This window comes from Anas acuta, chromosome 2, assembly GCF_963932015.1.
Source record: "Anas acuta chromosome 2, bAnaAcu1.1, whole genome shotgun sequence".
Taxonomy (NCBI): domain Eukaryota; kingdom Metazoa; phylum Chordata; class Aves; order Anseriformes; family Anatidae; genus Anas; species Anas acuta.
Window position 1 is genome coordinate 55,305,483 of NC_088980.1, and position 24,285 is coordinate 55,329,767.

Genomic DNA, 24,285 nt, shown 5'->3' on the forward strand with positions numbered 1-24,285 from the left:
AGGAAGCTGGGGGTGCACCAGGAGCTGGGATGGGACACAGCCAGGACACCTGACCCAGACTGGCCTCCATATCATATGATGTTGTGATCAGCAATTAAAGCTGGGGGAAAGAAGAGGGGTGGTGGTGACATTCAGAGCAATGGAGTTTGACTTCCCAAAGAACCATCATGGGTTATGAGCCCTGTTTTCCTGGAAGTGGCTGAACACCTGCCTGCAGATGGGAAGCAGTGAATGAATTCACTGCTTTGCTTTGCTTGCAAGCATGGGTTTTCCTTTACCTAGTAAACTGCCTTTACCTCAGCCCATGAGTTATCACACTTTACTTTTCCAATTCACATCCCTACCCCAGCAAGAGAGAGTGATCAAGTGAGTGGCTGTGTGGTACTTAGCTGCCTGCCAGGGCTAAACCACAACATTACCTCAGATAAAGATCATGTACTTGGCAAAAGGCCACAGCACTGTTTCTAGTAGGACTTAGTCCAGAGAATTTTCAGCTTCATATGGCCATCCCTATATGCAAGCAAGCCTTGAGGGAACAGGAAGGGATCTTTTGGAAAAACTGCATGGATAGCACACTCTTTTCAGTGCCTGCTGTATTTCACATTCGCACAAAGCTTACAGTTACACTAAGCTACACCACAGCTGGTCTCTGATGAATTACGTTTCTGTTTAGTATGTTCTTTATGACCCGTTGTGTTGTCCTGTTATGCCAGCCTAGGCCTGCAGGCATAGCCCCACTGGTTTGAAGACAGAAAAGGCTGTGGTCCTTTGCCAAGGCCCTGTTTGTCTAATGGGACGTGCCTAAGATCCAGGCTATGGTAACTACCCACACAGCTTGGCAGCCTTTCAGTCAGATGATCAGGCTGTCCTTGCATGAGCAGGGATTACAGGGTTTCTGTCCTGCAGGCTTTCCTGATGCAGTTCAAACAAATCCAGAAACTGTATTTGTACTGCCTGCATTTCCTTTTTCACCTTCTAGCTGGATCTTGGTGCCTGTCATCTGTGACTCTCTAACAAGTCTACCAACCTCGTTTTTCAACTTGGTTAACGAGTATAAGTATAAAACTTAGCCGTCACAGAAGAAAAACTATTTAATCCTGCATTTCACATTCTAACAGATGAAAGCAATAATCACAGTACTTCTCCCTTTTACCTGTTTTTTTTTTTTTGTTTGTTTGTTTGTTTGTTTTTCCCGGGAGCTTTTTTCACCTGTTCTCCAATGTCCAAACAATGTCAGCCCTGAAGTGCTGGGTCTGACAGCACTCCCCTATATTGGTGTAATATTGATATTATCGAGCTGTCTGCTGGTTAATCTCCAAACATTGGGATAAAATGGATTGCAGTAGCAACCGTTTGTCTTATGGCAGAACTCAGATGAGGAGGGCAGCAAATATTTCACACACCAGCACTACGTTCAAATCAATGGTCGTGTTAACCAACACCCCGTGAGCAGCAACCTCCTATACTCTTTAATTTTTCACATTCGGGCCGGGATCCAACCAACTGTGCGTTCACGCCAATAAAACACATCATCGGAACAAACTCTGTTTATTTTCATATTTATTCCAAAATCCGGCGGGATCAAGACAGCTTTTCAAACCAGGTCTCACGAGGTCCTACCCGGCTGCAGCAATACACATTTAATTTGAAAAAAATAAAAAGCAGGATTTTTTTGTGTGCCGTTCAGCCACCTCACACGCCCACCCGCCCCCTGCGGCCCCGCACGGCCCCCTCAGGGGCAGCCCCCGCCCGCCGCGCACGCGGCTCGCCCTGACAGGCTGCCGCCGCCGCCCTTACGCCCTCCCCCCGGCGGCGCCCACCAGTCCCCAGCGCCAACGTCGCGCTGCGCCCGGCGGGCGGGCGGGGAATCCCCGCTCCCTCCCCTCCACGCTGCCGCCCCTCCGCTCGCAGCGCGGCTGCGCCACCACGCTCGTGGCGGCCGGCGGTTGGCGGCCGGCGGGCAGCCAATGGGCGCGCGGCAGCTCAGAGCAGGGCGTGCAGCTGCGCGCCGACGGCCCCGCGCGCTCCTCGCCGCGCCGCAGCGGAGCCGGGCCGGGCGGCGGCAGCAGCAGCAGCAGCAGCAGCAGTAGGAGCAGTAGGAGCGGGAGCAGCAGCGGCGGGATGAGGCGTCGCGGGGTGCGGGCGCTGCTGCTGCTGCTGGGGGTGGCGCTGGCGCTGGCCGTGCTGGCGCGCGGCGCGGCGGCCGAGGAGGACGAAGGTGAGCGCGGGATGGGGGGGGTGTGGGGGGGGGACCAGGTGCCTCAGCGCGTCATTAAAGCAGGGTCCACGCAGAGAATCCGGCGCGGAAAAGGCGGAGGAAAGCAGCTGCAGTCTGGTCAGTTTCAAAGCTGCACGAGCAGAATTGATTAATGAGTTTTGCTCAAGTTCCTTCCTCGTTAAAAAGTCAAGGCTGATGTGCTTTGCTTGGAAAAGCAACGGGGATTGCACAGCTCCCTGGGAATCCAGGCACGCACCAGCCTGGAACTCCCTGCAGTAAAACACAGCCCCCAATCTACTGAGCACTGATGTCAGCAGAAGTTTTGGCTGCTGAACACCCCTGACAGCTAGCTTTCTCACAGCAGCATTCCCAAATGTAAATAAATGAATGCCCTAGGAATTCTCTTGCAGTGTGTCTGGAAGCTCAGCCCTTCTACTACTGCAAGTGCTCTGAGGCGGCAACACTGAAGGCATTGTCCAGTTGTAAATAGTGCTGTTAGCTGATGTTTAGATGAGAGGGAAACAGTAGTAGTTGTTAAGAAACTTAATCCAGGTGACTTCCATTCTGTGATAAATGATCTCCTGTGATCTCTGACCGTGTTAGAGACTTCACTATTTTGGCATTGTATAAAATTGGGTTCTAATTAAAATATACACTCCCCTAGAAAATACATGTACGTTTATGCAGAGAGCATATGCACTTATTTTTTTTAGTATCTTTTAACATAAAAATGGTTATTGGTATTTAGTGGCATAATATCCATGATGAGAATGTTGCTGTGGTTTGCTGTTGGCCTGAAAATAAGCTGGGTTTTCTTCTATTTTTTCCTGTTTGTACCTGGCCGCTGAATATTACATATTTGTAATTCTTGACTTCAAATTCCAGGCAAAATCAAGAGTGTTTTCAGAATTCTTGTCCTGGACACATAGACTATGTGTACGTTATCTACTGCCTACTGCAGTCCTGCATGTCAACGTAATTGAAAGCTAGCTAAGCTTAGGTAGAGAATATATAGTTTTGAACAGGAAACTTTTAATCTTCTTCCTGCTTTTTTAACCATGGAACTCCATGTGGCTAAAAGGACCTTAGTTACACTGATGCATGTTTTACATTAGGGATGAGGTACTGTCATCATTTGTTCTGTGACTGAAATTCCTATAAAAACATTCAGTAAGGTTTGTTTGCCTAGAATTATAGCAGTTTTAACAACGTCTTTAAAAGAAGACGAGAATGATCAAATGTTAAAGACACCATCTCAAATTCTAAGGCAGACTGAACTGTTTGAAGTGTTTTGGCATCAGATTTCATGTGCAAGTCCTGCTTCTCAAATTGAGCAAATCTGTCTTCTCCAAAGGCCTGTTCTAGACCAGTGGTTTTGGACTCCTGAAACCAAAGGGCCCCCTGGGTGGGGGGCCTCACTCCATTTGTTTCAGAAGGGCATCTTGTATCCATCATATGCCTGGGGATGGGTTTGCAGGGGTGTGTTATGTGACAGTCAGTTTGTTTTTACACTCGCTCCACAGCCTGCTGCTGATTCTGAGCTTACAAGCAGAGCGATGCTTTTGCACGTAGAAAGCCTCTTTAATGAATTGAAACATCTCTGTAACTGAAAGCAGGATAGGTTGGGGTGGCAGCGCTGGGCTTAAGCAGTTGGGGATGGAAACAAAAATTCCCAAACTTGGGCAGCTGTCACTGGATGTGGAACAGGAACTAACCTAGTACTACTTTAACTACAGGATACGTCTAATCCATCTTTAACCTGGTAGTTATTGAAACATTAAGCTTGACACAATCTAGTCTGTACTGCACTTTTTTAATTCTACTTTTCCAGAATCACTTACAAAAGAAATTGATGATGATGATGATGACGATGATGATGAAGAGGAAGATGATGACGATGATGATTCTGAAGTTAAAGAAGAGAATGGTGTGTTGATCTTGAATGATGCAAACTTTGACACCTTTACTGCAGACAAGGACACTGTGCTGCTGGAGTTCTACGCGCCATGGTGGGTTCACGGTCTTCAGCACCTCCTTAGGTGGCAGGATGGGATGGGTGCTGGGGGGTTTTTTGGCAATATGCAATCCTAAAAGGTGAGCTTGGGCTATTGTTTTTGGGGTAGAGATGTTTGCTTGTTTGTTTCTACTCTTTACCAAGTATCTATCTGAACGGTTTTAGGGAGTGAGGAGTTGTTGATACAGTTTCCTCATGTTAGTAGGCTGTGATTCTAAAAGCAGATGTCTGGGTCATGACTGGTTTAAAAGCATAGGTGGTTTCAAAGGCCAAGGAGGACCAGTACTGGACTGTACTGTTGTCCAGGGCAGGAGATGGTTCTGGAGGTGTCCCTTTCCCTGCTCCTGTAACATAAGAAAGAGCATGCTGTTTTCTGTCACCATGTGTTTAGGTCATACTGAGGGCTCCTGTGCCAAGGGAAGCACTGCTCGGGGTCTGTCTCTGCTCTGTTCTTGTCAGGGAACAGAGATGGTCCCAGTGAGCCCCAGAAAAGTTGTGCAGTATGACCGTGCAGCCTGCTGTCTTGTCCTGTTGGCCTATCTAAAACCAGTGTACTTCTAGATGTACTTCTAGAAGGAGGCTTCCCTAGCTGGGAGGTTTTCCTTTTGAAGTTCCAGTCTTTGTCCTTGCCAGAAGGATGCGGTGTAAGGATATAGTTCCTTCATACTTCTAGTTTAAACAGTGCCACATACGACAGCAGAATTTTGATCATGTACACTGAGTTACACCAGTACACTCAGGAGCTACCATGGATTTACCTGTGTACAACTGAGACAGAGAACTTAAACCAGAATGTATCTTTTTTTTTTTTTTTTTGCATTATTATGGGCAAAAATAATGAGGATCATTAATGGGAAAAATAAGAGTAGACTATTTGCAGTCAAGCTGGTGCATTAGTGCTGCTGCCAGAACATCTCTTCCTTTGTGGCTTAGTGATATAATGGATAAGTCTTTTGACTTACCCATGTGTCCTGTTTCATAGAATCATAGAATATCCCAAGTTGGAAGGGACCCATAAGGATCATCAAGTCCAACTCCTGGCAGCGCACAGGTCTGCCTAAAAGTTTAGACCATGTGACTAAGTGCACAGTCCAATTGCTTTTTAAATTCAGACAGGCTTGGTGCAGTGACTACTTCACTGGGGAGCCTGTTCCAGTGCGCGACAACCCTCTTGGTGAAGAACCTATTACTGATGTCCAGGACTTTTTCTAGTCTTTGAGTGGAGGTGGAGGGGGGGAGTTTGATCTTGCTTAAGGGAGAGTTGTGTTTTATCTAATACCAGTCTCATCACGTGGAAGCCTATTCCTTTTTGGCAACTGTAGTTTGCCAGCTTGAAAACTGAACGTGAAGCTTAATATAACCAAGTAGAAGGATGTGTTGTCACCACAGACTAGACACTTCTTTTTTTCCTCCACCCTCTCCTGCCAGTTGAGAGGCTAAGGAATACAGGCTGTCTGTTACATGCTACTTTTTTTTTCCTGTTCTGTCTTCAGTTTGTCAAGCTATATTCAGCTTCTCATATGCTGGTATCCTCTGCTGTGCCATTTTTTGCAGCAGTAAGTCATGTTCTTCCCAGGGAGTTTTGGCATGGTCAGAGAGAACAGGTGTTATGATATGAGAGTGGATGCGAGGTTTCATTAAAGCCCAGTTAACTTCTGGTTCATTTTTCTCTTCAGTTTAATTTTAGGGTACCATATAGAGAAGATGAACCCAGATCAGATTAGGGAGAAGCTGAAGTCTGAGTGAAATGTTATCTGGGGGCAGGGAGGAGAAGCACAGTACAAGGTTTGCAACTTTGTAGAAGTAGTCATTAAATTTTCTTACAGAGGCTTTAAGAAGCATATGTGGTATCTTTTGAATAGGGGTGGGAGTGGAAAAAGAAGAAAGGTTGTGATTTGAGTGAACTAGCTACAGCATCTCTTGCCCTCTCACCACCACTACCACCCCCCATGAGTCTGAAAATATAGCAAGACAAATACTCTTGATACTGTGAACATCTGGTAGAAGGCCTCCTGGAAATGTGGGGTAGTAAAATACGTCTCCATGTCTGCCTTGCATTTATCTGTCTATTTTTGTCTTTTACAGGTGTGGGCACTGCAAGCAGTTTGCTCCTGAATATGAGAAGATAGCCAAAACTTTGAAAGAAAATGACCCTCCTATTCCAGTTGCCAAAATTGATGCTACTGCAGCCACTTCGCTAGCAAGTCGTTTTGATGTCAGTGGCTACCCAACCATTAAAATCCTGAAAAAAGGCCAGCCTGTTGACTATGATGGTTCTCGAACAGAAGATGGTAAGCACCGGTCCTTTACAGTTCTTCATGACAAAGCAAGGAATTATATTGTTTTGCTACTCAGACCATGTATTATCAAGGACTTTGATCTCAAATTCCATTGTGTTAAGAGGAACAGCATTATGAAGGCTGAAATTTTGTCCAGTCTTCTAAATTCTCTGTACTAGAAGGTAGTTCTGCAGGTAGTGTGTAGTGCTTTTAGTGAGGAAAGGTTTTTAAAATTATGACTTGATTAGAGTAGGAGGTATTGTTGTGCTTGATGAGAGATCAGCCAGTAGGAAACATCAGGTTTGTAAATTGACATTGTGTATAAAACCCTGTGTTTCTCACTTAATGAAATTGTCTATCTTCACTCCAGTCAGAAGGAAAAACTACCTTTTCTGTCTGCTTTGAATGGAATTCACATAATAACTTGCTGTGAAGTATAGACTGTGTTCTGCATAATTAAGGTGCTGAGTAGGTGAAGAGAATATTAAAGACCTTGGCAATACCAGCAGTAAAGTAGACTATAAAGGAGCTTTATTTAAAAAAAAAAAAAAAAGTGATATAGTGTAAACCAATATAAAAACTTGACTGTTCTAAGACCGTGCTTGCTGCTCTGATATCTTGACGTTGACTCTTCCTTTTGATATACTACGGATATGATAGTGCAAACTTTAACTGGGCTATTGAACTATCTTTCAGAAATTGTAGCCAAAGTCAAGGAGGTTTCTGACCCCAACTGGACCCCTCCACCAGAAGCTACAATGGTATTGACCCAAGATAACTTTGATGATGTTGTGAATAGTGCTGACATAATTCTGGTGGAATTCTATGCTCCATGGTAAGCAGGAAGGCAGTCACCTCTGCTTTACTAGCACAGCTGGTCTGAACGTGCTTGGTGAAGCTGTTTTCTGTCATTATGTCTCTAATAAAGAGGCTTGCATCTCTTTCACTGCAGAGGTAAAGGTAACTAGCAGGACTATACATGTACATCGTAAAAATTGCCTTTCACCCTCCTCCTTTCTTAGGTGCGGACACTGCAAAAGGCTTGCTCCAGAATATGAGAAGGCTGCTCAGGAACTCAGCAAGCGCACACCTCCTATTCCTCTGGCTAAAGTCGATGCCACCGCTGAAACTGACCTTGCAAAGAAGTTTGATGTTAGCGGCTACCCAACTCTGAAAATATTCCGCAAAGGCAAACCTTATGACTACAATGGTCCCCGAGAAAAATATGGTATTGTGCCTTCTCTTTTATTTTCTTTGGGCTTGACTATAAATGTATTGATGTAACACTAGAGCTTGCAAACTTGTTCGCATCCTAGGAATAGTAGTTAGAGGAACCTGAAAAAAAGATGTAGTCATATCTACACAAGCCAGCAGAATAAATTAGTCTTATCTTTGTAACATCTTATGGTGGCACTGTAAGCTCCTTTTAATATAAAGTAAATGTACAAGCTGGCAGTATGAGTAAATGAGCAGCCATTAGTTGCCCTGCTGTGTAAGGGCTGGTGAAGTGCTCGGTAATATTTAGAGAAGAATTAGCAATATCCGAGTGGAATCATGTCTCATAGCAGGGTCACAAGACTATGGAGGATCTAAAATTTCAAAAAGATGAATTACTGGGAAGGTAATTGGATCTGATATCCATGGAAGTCCTTGAAAGCAGCCTAAAAGTGACTATCCAGAACTGAAGCCTTTGAAGACCATGACTGCAGTCCTGTTGATGTGGTCTCTTGGTTGTTGTGGAAAGGCTGCACAGAAAGAAAGATGTCAGTGGGGAATATGGTATTAAACGATGTTGTAGAGAAAATGCCTGAACCTTTCAGTTCAGTAAATGTTCTAAGCAATTTCTTGGGGTTGGGTTTGTCTCACAGGTATTGTTGACTACATGATTGAACAGGCTGGTCCTCCATCTAAACAGATTCAGGCTACCAAGCAGGTACAGGAATTTCTGAAGGATGGGGATGATGTCATCATTATTGGTATCTTTAGTGGGGAGACTGACAAAGCCTATCAGCTCTATCAGGAAGCAGGTAAGGAATATTTTAAAATATTAGAAGACCAGGTTGTTGATATTCTGTCCAAGACTTCATGCATGAGAAGTTCCTTTATATTTGCTCTGAATTCAGTAAGGGACTTGAAGAGGGAAAAGGAGACTGAAGGATGATCTTCCACTTTTACTCAAGGAAAAAAGCTCATACCAGGTCTTGATTGTGTAACTGAAGTATCGGCCAGTCACAGGACATAGTCTCTTGATGTTGCATCCCTAAAAATCTATGCAGTGGAGGGGAAAGAAAATTCCTAGCTGAGGAACAAGTCACAGCTTCTTGCTAGCTTTGTCATATGCTTTTGCTGGCTTCATATCTGACAGTTCCAGAGGCTGGACTCCACTGAGTTTATTATCATCATCCATCTCTGGGTCAGTTTAGCTCGACCATTCCCGGCAATGCTTATTTTTACCACCACATTGACATAACATAGTCCTGTTAACAATTTTTGCTACCATGTGTAAGAGGCAAAGCACTGTAAGTCTTTGTGTCTCACAGGATTGATTTACTTACAGCCACTCACTTCTCTCAAGGCTCAAACAGAAAGAAAGGGCTATTCCTCATGACATGGCTATGCCTGTTTCTGGGGCTGCCATTGTTTATATCTGGATTAAGAGCTGATCTGGCAGTTCTGGCATGGCAAGATACAGAACTGTCTCCCATGTTTCCCAGTTTGGAGGTGAGAGCTGTTACCTAAGACTCTGGGCCATAACATGTCTGAGAGAATTTCTGTGCAGTACAGTACTAAGATTTTGGTTGAAGGCTGTCAATTCAGTTCTTTACGACTTCATTTTTCTTAACCTTTTTTCAGCTAATGGCTTAAGAGAAGACTACAAGTTTCACCACACCTTCAGCAATGAGATTGCAAAACTATTGAAAGCATCTCCTGGAAAACTGGTTGTAATGCAGCCAGAAAAATTTCAGTCAAAGCACGAGCCCAAGATGCATGTTTTGGATCTTAAAGTGAGTAATTGGTCCAAAGCTACAAAGTTTCTTAAGAGATCGAAGGCTTTATTTGTATGTATGAGCAGTTGGCATCTTTCTGATGGAAATAGTCCATTACATATTTGAGGTGACCTGTTTGTCTCCTGAAATTATTTTGGTTTGTTCTTCAAAACTTTATGAAATTAACACAGAGATTATGCATTGAAATAATTTACTACTGCAATGTTCAGGTTAGGGGTAGAAAGCTAAATAATTATTAATGCTCAAGGATTTGAAGAATATGGTGAGGGCATTGTTTATAACATGCCACTTCCTTAGTCATGCATGCACAAATACTAGTTTCCAGTACGTTGTAACAGAAATGCCACTTATTCGCATGTCTTTTCCCTGTTTTTCTTTTTTTTGGCAGGATTCTACAGATGGATCAGAGATCAAAGAGCACGTGCTAAAACATGCTTTGCCTCTAGTTGGTCATCGCAAGCCTTCCAATGATGTTAAAAGATACACGAAGCGTCCTCTAGTGGTTGTCTATTATACTGTAGACTTCAGTTTTGACTATCGTGTTGGTAAGTTCACCATCCCTCTTCTTTGGAAGGAAGCAAGCGCTAAGTAATTAGAAATCACTAATCCTGTTGTATTCTGGTTCTTTAGCTACTCAATACTGGAGAGGCAAAGTTCTGGAAGTGGCCAAGGACTTCCCTGAATATGTGTTTGCTGTTTCTGATGAGGAAGATTATTCTTCTGAAATAAAAGATCTAGGACTTCTTGAGAGTGGAGAGGATGTCAATGTTGCCATTCTGGATGAAGGTGGCAAGAAATATGCCATGGAGCCAGAGGAGTTTGATTCTGATGTACTCAGGCAATTTGTGCTGGCATTCAAAAAAGGTATAGTTCCTAAAAAGAAAAAAGCCATTTGCTTGTTTTCCTTCCATCACTTTTTCCCGGTATTATGGCTACAATAAAATCATATGTGCAACCTTATGGTGCTCTGTAGCTTAAAACTTTTGGATGATTCTTGCCTTTTTTTTTCTTTTAACCTTGGTACATTAACTTTGTTGTTTTAGCTATGCTGTGGCATCTAGCTGACACTAGCTAATATCTAGCTAACACTGAATGTGTTTGCTAAGCCTAAAAGCTGCTTGTAGCTTTGAAGTGCCTGTTGATCATTCATATTCATGGCTAGTATAATAAATCACTGTCTAATACATTATGGATGTATACCAGAAAAAAAGGGAGGAAGCTTATAGAGAACTGAAATATTGTTGCCAATATTTCACAAGCTTGCCATACTAAAAAAAATAGTCAGCAAGCTAGCCAGTGTTTCCTGTAGAGGTAAGCTTATTTATTGGTGCAACACTTTTCCTTGGTGTGAGAATGTACTTCTGCCCTTTCTTAGGGGAGATCATAAGGATTGTTTTTACTCTACACTAATAATGGTGTGTGTTTTCCTTTCTCCTAGGAAAACTGAAGCCTATTGTGAAGTCCCAGCCGGTGCCAAAAAATAACAAAGGGCCCGTGAAAGTGGTAGTGGGTAAAACTTTTGATACCATAGTAATGGATCCAAAGAATGATGTTCTCATAGAGTTCTATGCCCCGTGGTGTGGACACTGCAAGAAACTAGAACCAGTGTATAATGAGCTAGGCAAAAAATACAAGAATGAGAAAAATCTAGTCATAGCCAAGATGGATGCTACTGCCAACGACGTGACAAATGACCACTACAAAGTAGAAGGATTCCCTACTATCTACTTCGCTCCGAGGGACAAGAAGAACAATCCTATTAAATTTGAAGGCGGGGACAGAGATTTAGAGCATTTGAGCAAATTCATAGAGGAGCATGCGACAAAACTCTCCAGAACAAAAGAAGAGCTTTAGATAAGATGAGGGATGGTAAAGAAAGAATTTTTTGTACCTTGTAGTTTAAAGAAAGTTACCGACAAAACTTCCTGAGAGAAGAATTCAGCAGCTGGAACAAGGAAATTGTTGAGCAGTAAAGCAATTGCAGTATGTCTTTTTTGCATTGCAGGAAAGTTTTCTCTGGACACTGAACTTCTATGATATGAATGTCTTACGTTAGTTATGGTTTTGATCTTTGGAGGAAAAATACATCCTTTATTTTTTGTGACTATCTTGACCTTGATTCTTTGATTTCAATGCAACTGTTTTTTAGAAGTTAAAAGATACTACCAAAAAGAGAGAACCAAATTCCTCTACCAAATATATTTGTCTTCTTTGTTGGTATAGTTACTTTGGGAGCAAGAGAGCTTAGCTTCCTGCTATATTTCTGTATACTTACTCAGGTGACTGTATTACTGTATAGATTGAGGGTAAGAAAGGGGGTTTTCTAAAGTGTGGATGAAGTACTCAGTGCTATTGAGATAAGACACCAGTAATGTGCTAACTAAATACACACTAGACTTGTCTGCTTTTGATTTATGGATCTCTGTAGAGCGGGTGATGATGTAATAATGAGAAGTCACTTAGAAAAATTTGATATGTGTTCATATTGACCAATTTATATCTTAGTCTTCCCAAATATGTTTTGGAGCAATTGGAGCATGATGGAAATAGCATCTAGTGGGGCTAGTGCTTGGATTCTGATATCAGGTCTGTGTGTTGCTGTCTCGGAGAAGATAGTGTTTGGTACTGATTCTTCTGTGGGAAAGACTGGACTTAGCAGTCCAGAAACAGCCTGCCTTTTTCCAGAGCTCTGATGCTATAGCGTGTGCCACTTGAGTGTCACTGGAGCAATTTTGCAGCAAACTTAACTTTACAGGTAATGCTCCTGACCTAGCAGCATTGTTTTCTGTCTTAGAAAAAGACCAAAAGACCAAGTCTTCCCTCTGTTTTTGTGCTGCATTAGTTTTTCAGCTTTTTGGAGGGTGTGAAATCTAAAACCACCACCCAGTCTTTTTTTCTCCTGATGAGACGGCATCTTCTGTGTAGCAAGAATAAACCCACATCCAGGATTTGGTTGTTAAAGTACAGCCCAAAGCCTGCAAAGGGACAAGTAATGCTTCTCCTCTCCTAGTGTACTTTACATCCCTGTTGAAGGGGGTGTGCCTCTGCCTCACTAAGAGACCGTTTCCACCTGACAGTTAACAACCTACCCAGCAAAGTATGACTAAATTCTCACAGAGGTGAATGAGACTGCATGAAAGCTTTCCCTTCGTTAAAAATTAAACAGAAGCTATTGAACAAAGCTCACCAGCAGATTATGAATGAAGGGGATGGCATTAAATCTCCATAGAGTGCTGGGGTGTGAGAGATTGCATTTAGCTCCTGTTGCTTATCAGAGGAAGCTGAGAAGTGCTGAGCATTTACTTACTCAGGATAATGTCTCAATTGCTGCTTTGTGTTAAAGCAGGTGTAGTCATTTACTTCATGCCCTGGCATTGTCAGTCTTCTCTTCACAGTAGAAAAGGCTTTCCTATACTGTCCCTAAACATACAGATGCATGTTAAGTTTAGGCAATGCTTCATCTACAAGACTCTTCCAAAGTGCATTATCTTCATCATTGGCTGTTTCTGTTTACAGCTTTTCTGTAGAGCCTTCAGAGACCACAATCTGTGGTAATTGTCTATGTGTAGGTAATAGGACTCAGATCAAACTTAGCTGAGCGTCAATGTGTTAGAGATGATTTTTCAGCTTTGCAGGATGTATATAACCCAAGCAGAATGTTCTGTCCTGTTTCTGCCAGTTCCTATAAGCTTGTTTTTTCAAAGAAGCATGCACAGACTTTTTAAATCTGTTCTCAAACAAAGTTTAGGTTCTATCCCTGAGATACCTCACTTAGCGCTGTGGGAAACTAAATTGCTCCTGCTTATCGTTTGCTCTTACAATAGATTAGTTGCAGGCTTGTAGGTATTTATTCCAAAACAGATGTTGCCTAACCAACAGGAGGACACAGATAAATATAGAACATGTAGTGGGGGACGGAATCCCTTGCTGGGGCTGAGGCTCCATTCTTGGGACAGTAAATGTCAAAAGCTGATAAGAATTTTCCACCTCTCTTCTTGCAGCTGCTAACTTCATATCACTGCCAGTACTGTACTGCTTCTGGAGATCTGTCTTCCACAGGAGGCTGTGTGGGCAGAAGCTGCTCTGGGTTGAAAGCAAGCTCTCCAGCCTGCCCGGGAGCCTTGCAGCTATACAAGCCCCTGGGAGTGGCAGAGCTGTGCTTGCATGGCAGTCCTGCGGGCTTCCTCTTCCCTGCCTTTGCAGGTGGAGACAGCCTGGGTTGCAGATACTTAGGGCTGTGCTTAGGGACTGGGTTTTATTTTGGGGTGGCAGTGCTGAAGTCAGAGCAGTGTAAGAGAGAAATAAGCCTAGCTGTAGTATTACTAACTTAATTTCCTGGCATCTGTAAGCTGCAAGAGCAGTGAAAGGGGTGAATTAAAGAGGGGTGAATTCCTCATTCTGTGTTGGTGTCATTTGGCTGTATTTCTCACAAGTCCTCGCCTGTGCCCCTCGGCACCTCCACTCTGTAACTGATGTATTTATCCTGACTACTTTCCAGCAGAATAGAGAACACTGTTGTCTCTCAGCTTGAAGCAAAGTTATACTGGAAAGCAAGTGAACTTCCTTAGCTCCTATATCCCATCCCCGGTTACGTGCATTGTCAGGATCCCACAGACTTTCTCTGAGACTTGGCCCTGAGCTAGGAGTCTCACTGGGGTGGTTTGATCATTAGGCCATGGCTAGATAAAGCTATCTACCTGAAAGGTGACTTTTCTAAAAATGTGCTTGATGCTTATAAGGAAAATAAGTCATACCATCTATTGGATTTTCTATTAAATGCTTTTTCCTTTCTGTTCTGTTCCCTTTCTGTTTCCCTTTCACATTAGAGTAGTGTCTATTCATCCTAAACTCCATTAAGGTATTACCTAAGTGCTACTGGTCAGTTTTGGTGTTTCACCTCTTACAAAAGGGGGGAAAAAAATACACACAGTGCAGAAAAGCAAGGGAGGAGTTCGCTTGATCTTAATACAGCTGTACAAGCATATGATACCATCTCTGGTTGTAGTTCCAAGTGGAAGAAAGCTTACAGTTCAGGCTTCAGCACACGATTGCATAGCAGTAACCATTCCCAGATAGGCTGCAAGGAGCTCAGTGGGAAAGACTTACTACCAGATCATGTTCTCATGCACAGCTTTGAGGGTGGGAAAATAATAATCTGTAAACTGGGGTACAGTTTATGTAGTCAGAGCTGAGACTTCAGGGCTACTCCCTTGCCCTGAAGGGCAGAGGATTGGGGTGGCTACCTCCAGCACAGCCACTCCTCCACTGAAAGTGAGTTTCTGTTCTAGCTGTAGGGCAGTCAAGGCCACAGTAAATGCTGTCCTAGGACTTTGATGCTAGCTTTTTTTTTTTTTTTTTTTTTTTGTATTGAGAGAGATTAACAAGCCATCTTTCTGCAATCAAAGTTACAACCTGGCTTCTACAAAACAATTTTGTTCTTCTATGCTGTTAATTATGGTGATGTTTGGGGATGGCCCAAGATGTGTTTGATAGCAAGCAAGGCATTACAGAGCAGACAATTTCATGAAGATATTTGCCCTCCTGTAAGGCTATATGTTGAGATAACGGGCTTCTGGAAATTCAACTGTGAATAAGAATGTATGTTAGAGGTTAAAGACTTCAGAAAGCAGCAATAAATGTGGTCAAAATTCTGTCCTTTCTCTTACAGTAGGCAGGTAAAACCCCTGCAAGCTGCCTGTGCTCCAAAATGCATTTGGTCATGATCTGAATTGGAACTGTACAAGGATCAGAGGACTGAGTGTTGCAGCCTGTGGGGTAATGAGTATATCAAGCCCCATGCAAGCGAGTATGTAACCCACAAAAGCGATACAAAGCCATGTGTTTGTGAACTACAGCAAGCAAAAGCCAAATTGCTTAAGTTGTATAGCTCCCTTTTTGGTAAAAAGTGGGTAGCTGTGACCAATGGTATCTGAAAGCTCTGAAGTGCTGCAGTACCTTGCCTCTGTTACTAGGTGTTTCTGGGACATCGGTTTGAATTGTGGGTTGTCACAGGAATCACTACAAATCACCATGGTCCATGGTGACCAGGTTCCCTGGTGTCAAGGAAGAAGGGCTTCCCTGCTTTTCCTGCCTGAACCTGTAGTAGGTTGCAGGAAGCCATGGGCTGGCAAAAGCTTTCTAGGCACACAGCCTCACTTGAAATCTGTGTCCAGAGTCCCACAGAGCGCAGAAGGCTGCTTGCTCATCTTTGGCAGACCCTCGGCCCTGAAGCTGACTTCCTTAGACGCTATTGTGCATCCTTCCAGAGTCCAGGAGCCATGGACTGCTGTCATTTCAGCATGAATGAGGTTCCTGTGCCATGAACAGTTGGTCTTATGCGAAGCCACCTTGTGGTTACCTGAGTCTTTGTACCATGGCTCTCTGGGGAACTCCTGAAGGCCTGTCTGGCCAAGTCCTTGGCAGAGGCTGAGTGAGACTGCTCGGTTCTGGAAGGACTTGGTCTGGAAGGTTGTGGCCACTCTCCATTTTCATCTCTGCTCATAGAGAGGAAAAGATTTCCTCTGTGAGTTACCATGACTCTATACATCAGAAGGGCGGAAGTTTCCCTTCCAGAAATGCTCTTTGTTCAAATCCCAAGCTCTGTGCAGCTTGGTAAACAAAAACGCAGAGAAGATAAAGCTACATTTAACACAACCATGCAAATAAAACCCTTATCACTATCAGTAACCCAATCCTTTGATGGATTTCATTGTGCTGGGGTTTTGAACAGCCATTTGTTTCTTCATTGTGAAAGCTGATGTTTGTCAGCCTGCTCTTGATTAATGTGCTACTTCTTGCTTTATCTAAGCTACAGTAACCTTCTTGAAATTTAGTATGCTTTGTCTTACAATAGAGAATTATTCTGTAATACAGCCTAGCACACTGCTGCTCAAAGTGATAGAAGTAGTGTAAAAGAAAATACTGCAGAAGGTGGGCTCAGAAGAAAAGTAACTGATAACCCACATTTCTATAAAGTCTGAGAAATCAAGACTAGACATGACCATTTACTCACTCTGATTTCTTTACATATCTGTCTGTGTTTCCAGCTGTTTAAGCCTAATAACTTGCATTTAACCTATGTACCCATTTAAAAAAAAAGTCTACACGTAAGTCATAGAGCTTTCATTAAGTGCTGATGCTACACTGATGTCCACAAAATGCATTCAGGTAATGGATCGTGCCTTGAAAGTAGTACTATTTTGAGTACAGAAGGCAATTTTGCATTCAATTACAGAGTGATATAGTTCATGTTACTTCTGCTTTTACCTAGAGGTCTTCACAGAGGGCCTAGTGGCAGGGGGGTTGAGCTTTGTTCAAGATCCTTCCAACAAATCTGAAGGAGAAATAAGCAAGCAGCATGTGCAAATCTAGAGAGGCATTTATTGGTGTACTAACCATTCCATTGAAATTCAAGTGGCCTTACTAATCTGCCTCCCTCTATTTTTTTGAGAGCTCATCCTTAGAGTTCAATTCAGACAAAGCTGTTGTTAAATCTTTAAATAGAAAAATCACTGAATAAATGAAAAAAAAAGGTCACTGTGGGCTTTGTTTTTCATTTTCATGCTTCCACAATACACCACCATTAATGAGATCCTTGATGCTTGCTGTTTTCTGTAGTGGCACAGCAGCAGGAGGACGGGCAGCGCTTCCTCATACTGACAGCTGTCCAACAGGACTGCTAAGGATCAAAACGTCTTTGATCCCAGTGATGTGACAACAGCTTCAGTGGTACAAGCAAATCAGTGTGTGCTTTATTTCTAACAATGCATCCTTGTTTTGCTGAGAATTAAGTTGTAGGAATGGTCAACCTTAATCAGCCACGCTACTTAAACACCTCAGCCTGAGGAGATGCAGCTGAACAATGGATGTGTAAGTAACAAGTCATCCTCATGGCTGTGGGACACTGCAGATTGAAGGACCAGACCTAGCTGATTGATCAAAAGCATACTGCTCAGAAAATAAAGAGAAAATTCAAATAATGTGTAAAGATCACTATAAATGTCACCTCACATAGTACTGCTCATCACTCATCATATCATTAGCAAATACAGATCAATAACTATGTGAGTGGGGGGGAAAAAAAAAAGTGAAGACTTTTGAAAGTCTTTGAAAGACTTTGAAAGTGAAGTCTGAAAAATGTGTTAATTCAGATACAGAATAAGTAGAAAAGCATAAAGATCTACATGGAATTACAGATATTGTGTTATTGTTTGACAAAAAAAAAAAGTCTGGTCTGAAAACACCAATTTTAGCTTATCACTAGCTGAAATCAATAATAGATGTAGTCCACTCGTTTTTAATCTCAGTAAAAAAAAGAATGTGCATTGCTTGACTCAAGAAGGGCTCTATAATAGACAAAGAAACTAACTTCAAAGAGTCAATCAAATGCATTCAAAAATATACTGCTGGACCTAACGTGTTTGGCATCCAAAAAGAAGTGGTTATTATGTGGTTCTCTGCTAAGATATTTCCTTTCTCCTAGGTCAAGTTGTTTCTTTTTTCTCTCTCTCTTTTTTTTTTTTTTTTTTTTTAAATGTTGAATCCAATGTTACCTTTTCAGAATAAGGACTGTTACAGTGACAAAAAAAAAAAAATAAATTGCCTGCCTTCCCTGTACCCAGAGATTTTGCCTCATCCAACCAGCCCCCGCCTGCCCACAAAAACTCATGGCTTCTTACACCTGCAAACCCAATGTGCTCTTGGGATTCCCTCAGAGCTCTAAAATCCCACGTTTTCTGACTCATTAACCCCGTTACTTGCACTAGAGCCAGACTCGGCACCCGTATTTCCCCACGCCCAGCCCTGGGAAGGGGGTGCAAATGCTGGGAGGTATTTAAAATTGCCATTGCATGAGGGCAAGCCGAGAGGCTGGGAGCTGCACGGAGACCTGCAAAAGGCAAGGTTGGGACTCTTGGCCGAGGATGGGGCTGCAAAAGACCAGTCAAGTGCAGTAGTGGGAAGGGGGGAAAGAGAGAACGAGGAGATCAATCTGTAACTGACTGTGAACAATCGATTGAGATACCCCACTACCTTCGGACCAGCCAACAGCAACTCCCTACCAAGGGTCTATTTATACCTCCACTATTACACTTCTCTTTGGATATGGCTACTTCTGATTCTGTGCCTCTGGTACCGTGTCCTGGTGCCGTGATCTCGGTGCCAGCCGTGCCGCTCGGTGCCAGGCCGGATTTGGGGCATTCGGTCTCCGAGCGGGGCCAGGACACGGCCCCGCCGGCCGCCCCGCGCCGCGCTGCCCGATGGGAAGGCGGTATGCAAATTAATCACCGTGGCCGTGCCTCCGGCCCCGCCCCCCGACACCCCCCCACGCTCCCCCATTTTCTCTCAGAGGTGAGCTGGTGTCTGCCAGCTGAGGGAAAGGGGAAAAGGGCGGCAGGAGGGGGTGCGCAGGCACCCTGTGGCTTTTAATACGTGTTTTAGAAGCAGTCCTATGGGGAAAAAAAGCATGTTTCTGCTCTGGGCACAAACTCCTACGCTCAGGGTGCCAGCGGGCGCGTGAGGTACCCCTGGGACTGAAGGTCTCCAACAGTGCCAGTGTTCATGAACCCCTCGTTAAAAATAAACAGATGAGTAAAGCTGTAAGCTCTGCCAGCTGATCTCGTGGCTGGAGAGGCCTGGTCTGCAACAATTTGGACCTGAGCGTTCTGCCACCCCGTGAGGCACGCCAGCACCTGGAGAAAGCAAGCACGAAGAAACCTAACATTGTGACAGACCTCGCCAGTGTAGCGTGTCAGGAGAGTGTAGACTTCAGCATATGTCACCTGCAGGTGCATTTGGTAACAGAATGGAGCATCAGCAGTGTTCAAGAGGGACAGAAGCAACAGCAGTGGTTCTTTAGTATGCAAATGGCAGATCTCCAGCACAGAGCTCAAAGGAGGAAGGACAGAAGATGAAATGGATATCAAAGGAAAAGAATAAAAGATCTTCTTAAAGTAGAAAAAATATGCTCCCACTTGTGGTGAGGGCACCACATCTTTGCTGCTTTTCAGACACGCATGAATGTGCAATGGATTAGCATTGTTTTAAAGAAACTTCTGCAGTGTATATGCGCACACTTCAAGTGTGTGGCATGAATAGTTGTTTGTGATTGCCTCATTTTCCTGATATTTAATATACCACTTGTGTTAATTACCGGAGAAAATTATTCACAGCAATCTGTCCAAAACTGAAAATCTATAAAGTGCAATATAAATCATCATTGTGCAATTTTAGATTTGTTTAAAATTATGGTTATTCAAAATATCCATGACATCAGTCGCAGGATTTTTTGGTCAGTATCTTGGAGCCTTAAGACATCCCCATAGCTTTCTCATCAGGACTCACTTGCCAGCCAAGGATAGCAGCTTGCTTTGTACCAGCCCAGCCATTTATGCAGAAAATAGAAATCCCTCTCTGAAATCAGTCTTATTGTTGCATAAAGTAAGCAGAAAGCAGAAAATACATAAGTGGGCTCAAGCTTGGTCTCAAGCTGAGAACATCATTAGCTCCAAAGAAAATGTTCTTTCTAGTGTATGTAGTATATTTCATTATATTATTTACTTTGTATAAATAATCTGACCAAAGCTCTAGCATGAACTTCAGCTGAATCAGTCTAACACGTACACAACACCCAAGAAAGGCTTCGTTCCACTTCTATGCCACCAGTTGCTCCCTTGCTGGTCACTTCTTTGCTAGGTTTGTTCTCTGCCAGGTTAGTGACTTGAATTAGCTCACAGAGAAACTTAATGAGCACCAGAGGCAGCACAAGGCAAGCAGCAATGTTCAGGACAACGAGGAAAGAAAAATTGCACGTGAGACTACTACCCTCTGCCAGAAGCAAGCTGATAGATCTGGTCAGCTGCAAGAAGGGACTCCATGTCTCAGACCATCTCTTTAGCGTATTTTTAAGCTTCTTCTGTATGTAGCACACACAGATATAGAGAAGCACTCATTCATGTAAATTATTTTCCCCTAAGCTTCTATCCTTCTTCTCAAGAAGGCTTCTTTCACTGTGAGAATACGACGTATCTACTCTGCTGGGGGGTGGGGGGGGATCCCGGGCCAACCACAGCTGCTTTCTTGCTTTCCGTAATCAAGGCACTGAAGTGGAAGCAATTGGTGGTTAATCCTCTCTAATTGCTACCTTTTTCCTCCCCCTAAGGTCTGTGATTATTGAAAGAAGTTGGGTTTTCCAAGCCTTGGAGAGCTTCTCTGCATTTATTTATTTATTTATTTATTTATCTAAAGGCCTGTGGGTACTGTCTCCATTAGCCACTAGGTCTGGTGTAATTCATCACTGGGATGGTTTCCGTAATTGACTGAATGCTTCCCAGCTGACTCTCACTTCAAACTCGTGAAAGCTTCCTCAGTTGTCAGCATATACTTTGGGGAAATTGCCTCTTGTTTAGTGGATAGGCAGGACCGTGTGTGCTTTTATCCTGATGGTCCTGCTCTGGTAGGTGTACATGTACAATAAAGCTCTGCAGGCTGGAAGGCATGTCCTGTGAGGAGTGGCTGAGGACACTGGGTTCCTCAAGCCTGAAGAAGAGGAGATTGAGGGGTGACCTTATTGCTTTCCACACCTTCCGGAGGAGGGGAAGCTGAGATAGATGCTTGTTTTTTTTTTTTTTTTCTGGTACCTGGTGGCAGGACAAGTGGGAATGGCTCTCAGCTGCATTGGGGAAGTTCAGACTGGATGTTAGGGAAAGCTTCTTTACTGAGAGGGTAAACAGACATTGGAACAGGCCTCCAGGAGTGGTGGTTGATGTGCTGTGCATGTCTGTGTTTGAGAGGCATGTGGATAATACTTTTAATGATATGTTCTAATTTTGTGTCAGCCCTGAAGTAGTCTGATGTGCTTGCACTTGATCTTTGACGGTCTTTTCCAACTGAACAATTCTATTCTATGTGCCCAAGCTGCATGCCGTTTTGGTGCTTGTTGCAGAAAAGATGAAAGTATCTGGTACTTTAAGCCCCCAGTACATATGCAGGAGGAGAATAACTACCTATCTCTTGCCCACTGCTGTGTTTTCATGCCTTCTACCTGTCCTTTCCTAGAGCTATGACTCTGGCACGTTTTTTCAACTGCAGCCCTGCAAGCTGCTTCTGCAATTGGTATTAGATGACCAATTGAGGTGAGTACCTATGAGAGAGTAACAAAGTCTGATGAAGTAAATTATTTAAGAAAAAAAAAAAAAAAGCAAACTTGTGGTTGCCTTGGAGTGGCCTGTAATTACCGACAGAAGCATGAAATAGGTAAAACTGACTATAACAGGAAAGGAAGCTGTCTTCATTACTTAATCAGAAAGAGTTTCATGGTAAATTTTACACACTTCATTTTGAGGGGATGGATGCTTTCTGAGCAGCAATAAAACCTAAAAGACAGAAAATGGCAAAGCAGAGAGAGAAGGGCTACTTTTACTGTAATTGGTCTGGAATCATATATTAAATGTTCCCCACATTTTTTTCTAAATGTTCTTTTTTTTTTGTTTAATTATTATTAATGCTGAAAATGCCTATATGCAGAGCATAAAGGCCAAGGATTAGCAAAGGATAGGTGCTTGATTGTTTGGGTGGGTTATCGGTAGCAATGTTTTGACTTTTTGTTTTGGAGTAGGAGCTGCAGTATTCTTATCTATCCAAAACTAAAACCTTCTTAACTGATCTTTATCTCACATTTCAAGAGCGTGGACTGCAATTAAATATAGTCACAGATAATCACTGAAATGCTAATCTCCTGCACTTTGATATCAATTTATTCTTCTTCCTTTTCTCCTATGAAAATTTGATTATCATTGTGTTATTACTACAGAGTAACTTTTGGCCTGTTTGATTTAGTTTGTTTCTTTTTACTTGCTCGTTAGATCATAGACTCAGATCTTTATCTTCCCTGCTTTCTCTTCTGGGAACAATTATAGGAATACAAATCTCCTGCTTACAGTGAGAACTTTCTACAACAGCAGAAAGTTCTGGAAACTATTTGGAGTCCATGGTGCCATTATTTTTGGCTAGAGAAACTTTCATTAAAAATGCATTGTTTGCAGATTGGTTTATTTCATCCGTATTTGAAACTTGGGTGTGGTTTTTGTTGTCGTTGTTTAAAATGAATGTTTCATGGTATTATAGCTGTTCTATTCCAGCTAGCATGCACAATAAGTTTCCATTTTATTTTTGTATTTGCTGATAATTGGGTTTATACTTCCAGCAAGTGTAAATCAATATGGTTTTATTAATATCAAAAACCATTAATTATAATTTACATTGAGAAAGCACCTGCACACCCTCTGACAGACAACTGTACAATGAACAGTCAAAAGGAGGAGAGAGGAGAAAAAAGGAGGGGGGGGGGGAAAGAGCCTGCAAGAAGCTCCTTAGGGCAGAGATTTCATGCATTCTGGTTTATATCAGCTAAGGTCCTTGGAGTATTCACAGGGCGAGGACAGTGATATGGAACAACACACGCTTATCACAGAGCATTTTTGAAGTGTCTCCTTTAGAAGTGCAACACTCCATTGTTTTAAATTGGTGAGAAATAAATTATAGATCTGTAATTTCAAGACAACAGAGAAAACTATTTTGTGTGACACTGTTAGCAGCACTTGCTTCTGAGGCTCAGTAAGCCTTTATTTTCCATTGCTCAAGATATCAGTCTTAAGAGAGAACCTATATCACTATGAAAATATTTCCTATCTTCTGGAGGACAGAGGAGGAATTGTGAAGTATCTGTAATTACACAAATGTTTTTGTTTTTATTCCTTGGATAGGTTCCATGCAACTTCAAGTTTCCCCACTGGGAATTAATTAAAATGACTTTATTTAATCTCTGCTGACTATAGGTATTTGTATATTCAGAATCTTCTAGCACCTTTCTCTAGGGAATATTTGTTGAAGATATATCTCAGCTTTTACAGTGGATGTAATGATGCTGCATATCTGCAGTTATTTCTTACATTAAGCATCTAATTTAATATTTCCAGAATTTAGTTTAAACAGCAAAACAAACTTCTAGTGAAAGGATAACTTTTCTTAAAGAGAAGGTACTGTATCCAACTGTACTTTGAGCTATTTTCTGTTCAAAATATTTGTTTTGCCCTAATGAGAGTATTATGTAATGTGTTAGCTTTGCACTACTTCTTTATCACTCAACTGAGTAAATTTCACAAGATATCATGAGGAAGACTATTTTAATGTATTTTTGTTATCATATCTTACTCTCCCAGGTTTATGGCACAAAAGTTGTGACCAAAACAATTCATGATCAATGTTTAAAAAAGAAAAATGATGTGAAGTCTAGAAAGGAAACACTTTTCCTTTTCCAGCTTATCTCAGGGATAATCCTGTTCCCTCACATGCAGGTGTAGATGAGCCTTTGGCAGAAAAATAGCAATGCTTCTGTGGCACAAATACAGACCTCTATAGGTGGTAGAGGTGCTGCACCTGGTGTAGCAAGTACTGCACCTGTGTAGAGGAGCAGGGACACACCAAAAGCATCTTCTGTGAGTGCCACGTGAACTGCTGTACTGGGGTTTCCCAGGTGAGTTACTACTCCAGTCAGTGAGTAACTCTGCTGCAATGTGGTGCAACTCTGTGGTCCTGCAGGAGACAGGAGAGGAAGCTCTAGTATCCACCTCTGGACTAACAGCTGATCACTGGATGTTGTCTCCTTGGTGGAAACTACAGTGGTGTTGGTGAAGTTACCTTAACCTTTTTTTTTTTTTTTTTTTTTTTCCTTGGTCCACTGAATGCCAGTGGTCTAAGAAGGAAGAAACA

At 42.7% G+C, this 24,285-nt stretch overlaps 1 protein-coding gene across 1 annotated transcript; it reads left to right on the top strand.

Annotated features, from left to right (window-relative positions):
- The first annotated feature begins 1,969 nt into the window (after positions 1 to 1,969).
- PDIA4 (protein disulfide isomerase family A member 4) lies at positions 1,970 to 11,626 on the top strand. The gene is made up of 10 exons (XM_068674826.1): positions 1,970 to 2,218; positions 4,050 to 4,227; positions 6,318 to 6,523; positions 7,208 to 7,346; positions 7,534 to 7,739; positions 8,380 to 8,538; positions 9,365 to 9,516; positions 9,908 to 10,064; positions 10,150 to 10,383; positions 10,958 to 11,626. The coding sequence occupies exons 1-10, from the start codon at positions 2,122 to 2,124 to the stop codon at positions 11,371 to 11,373; spliced, it is 1,944 nt and encodes a 647-aa protein (XP_068530927.1). The 5' UTR covers positions 1,970 to 2,121; the 3' UTR covers positions 11,374 to 11,626.
- The last annotated feature ends 12,659 nt before the right edge of the window (positions 11,627 to 24,285 follow it).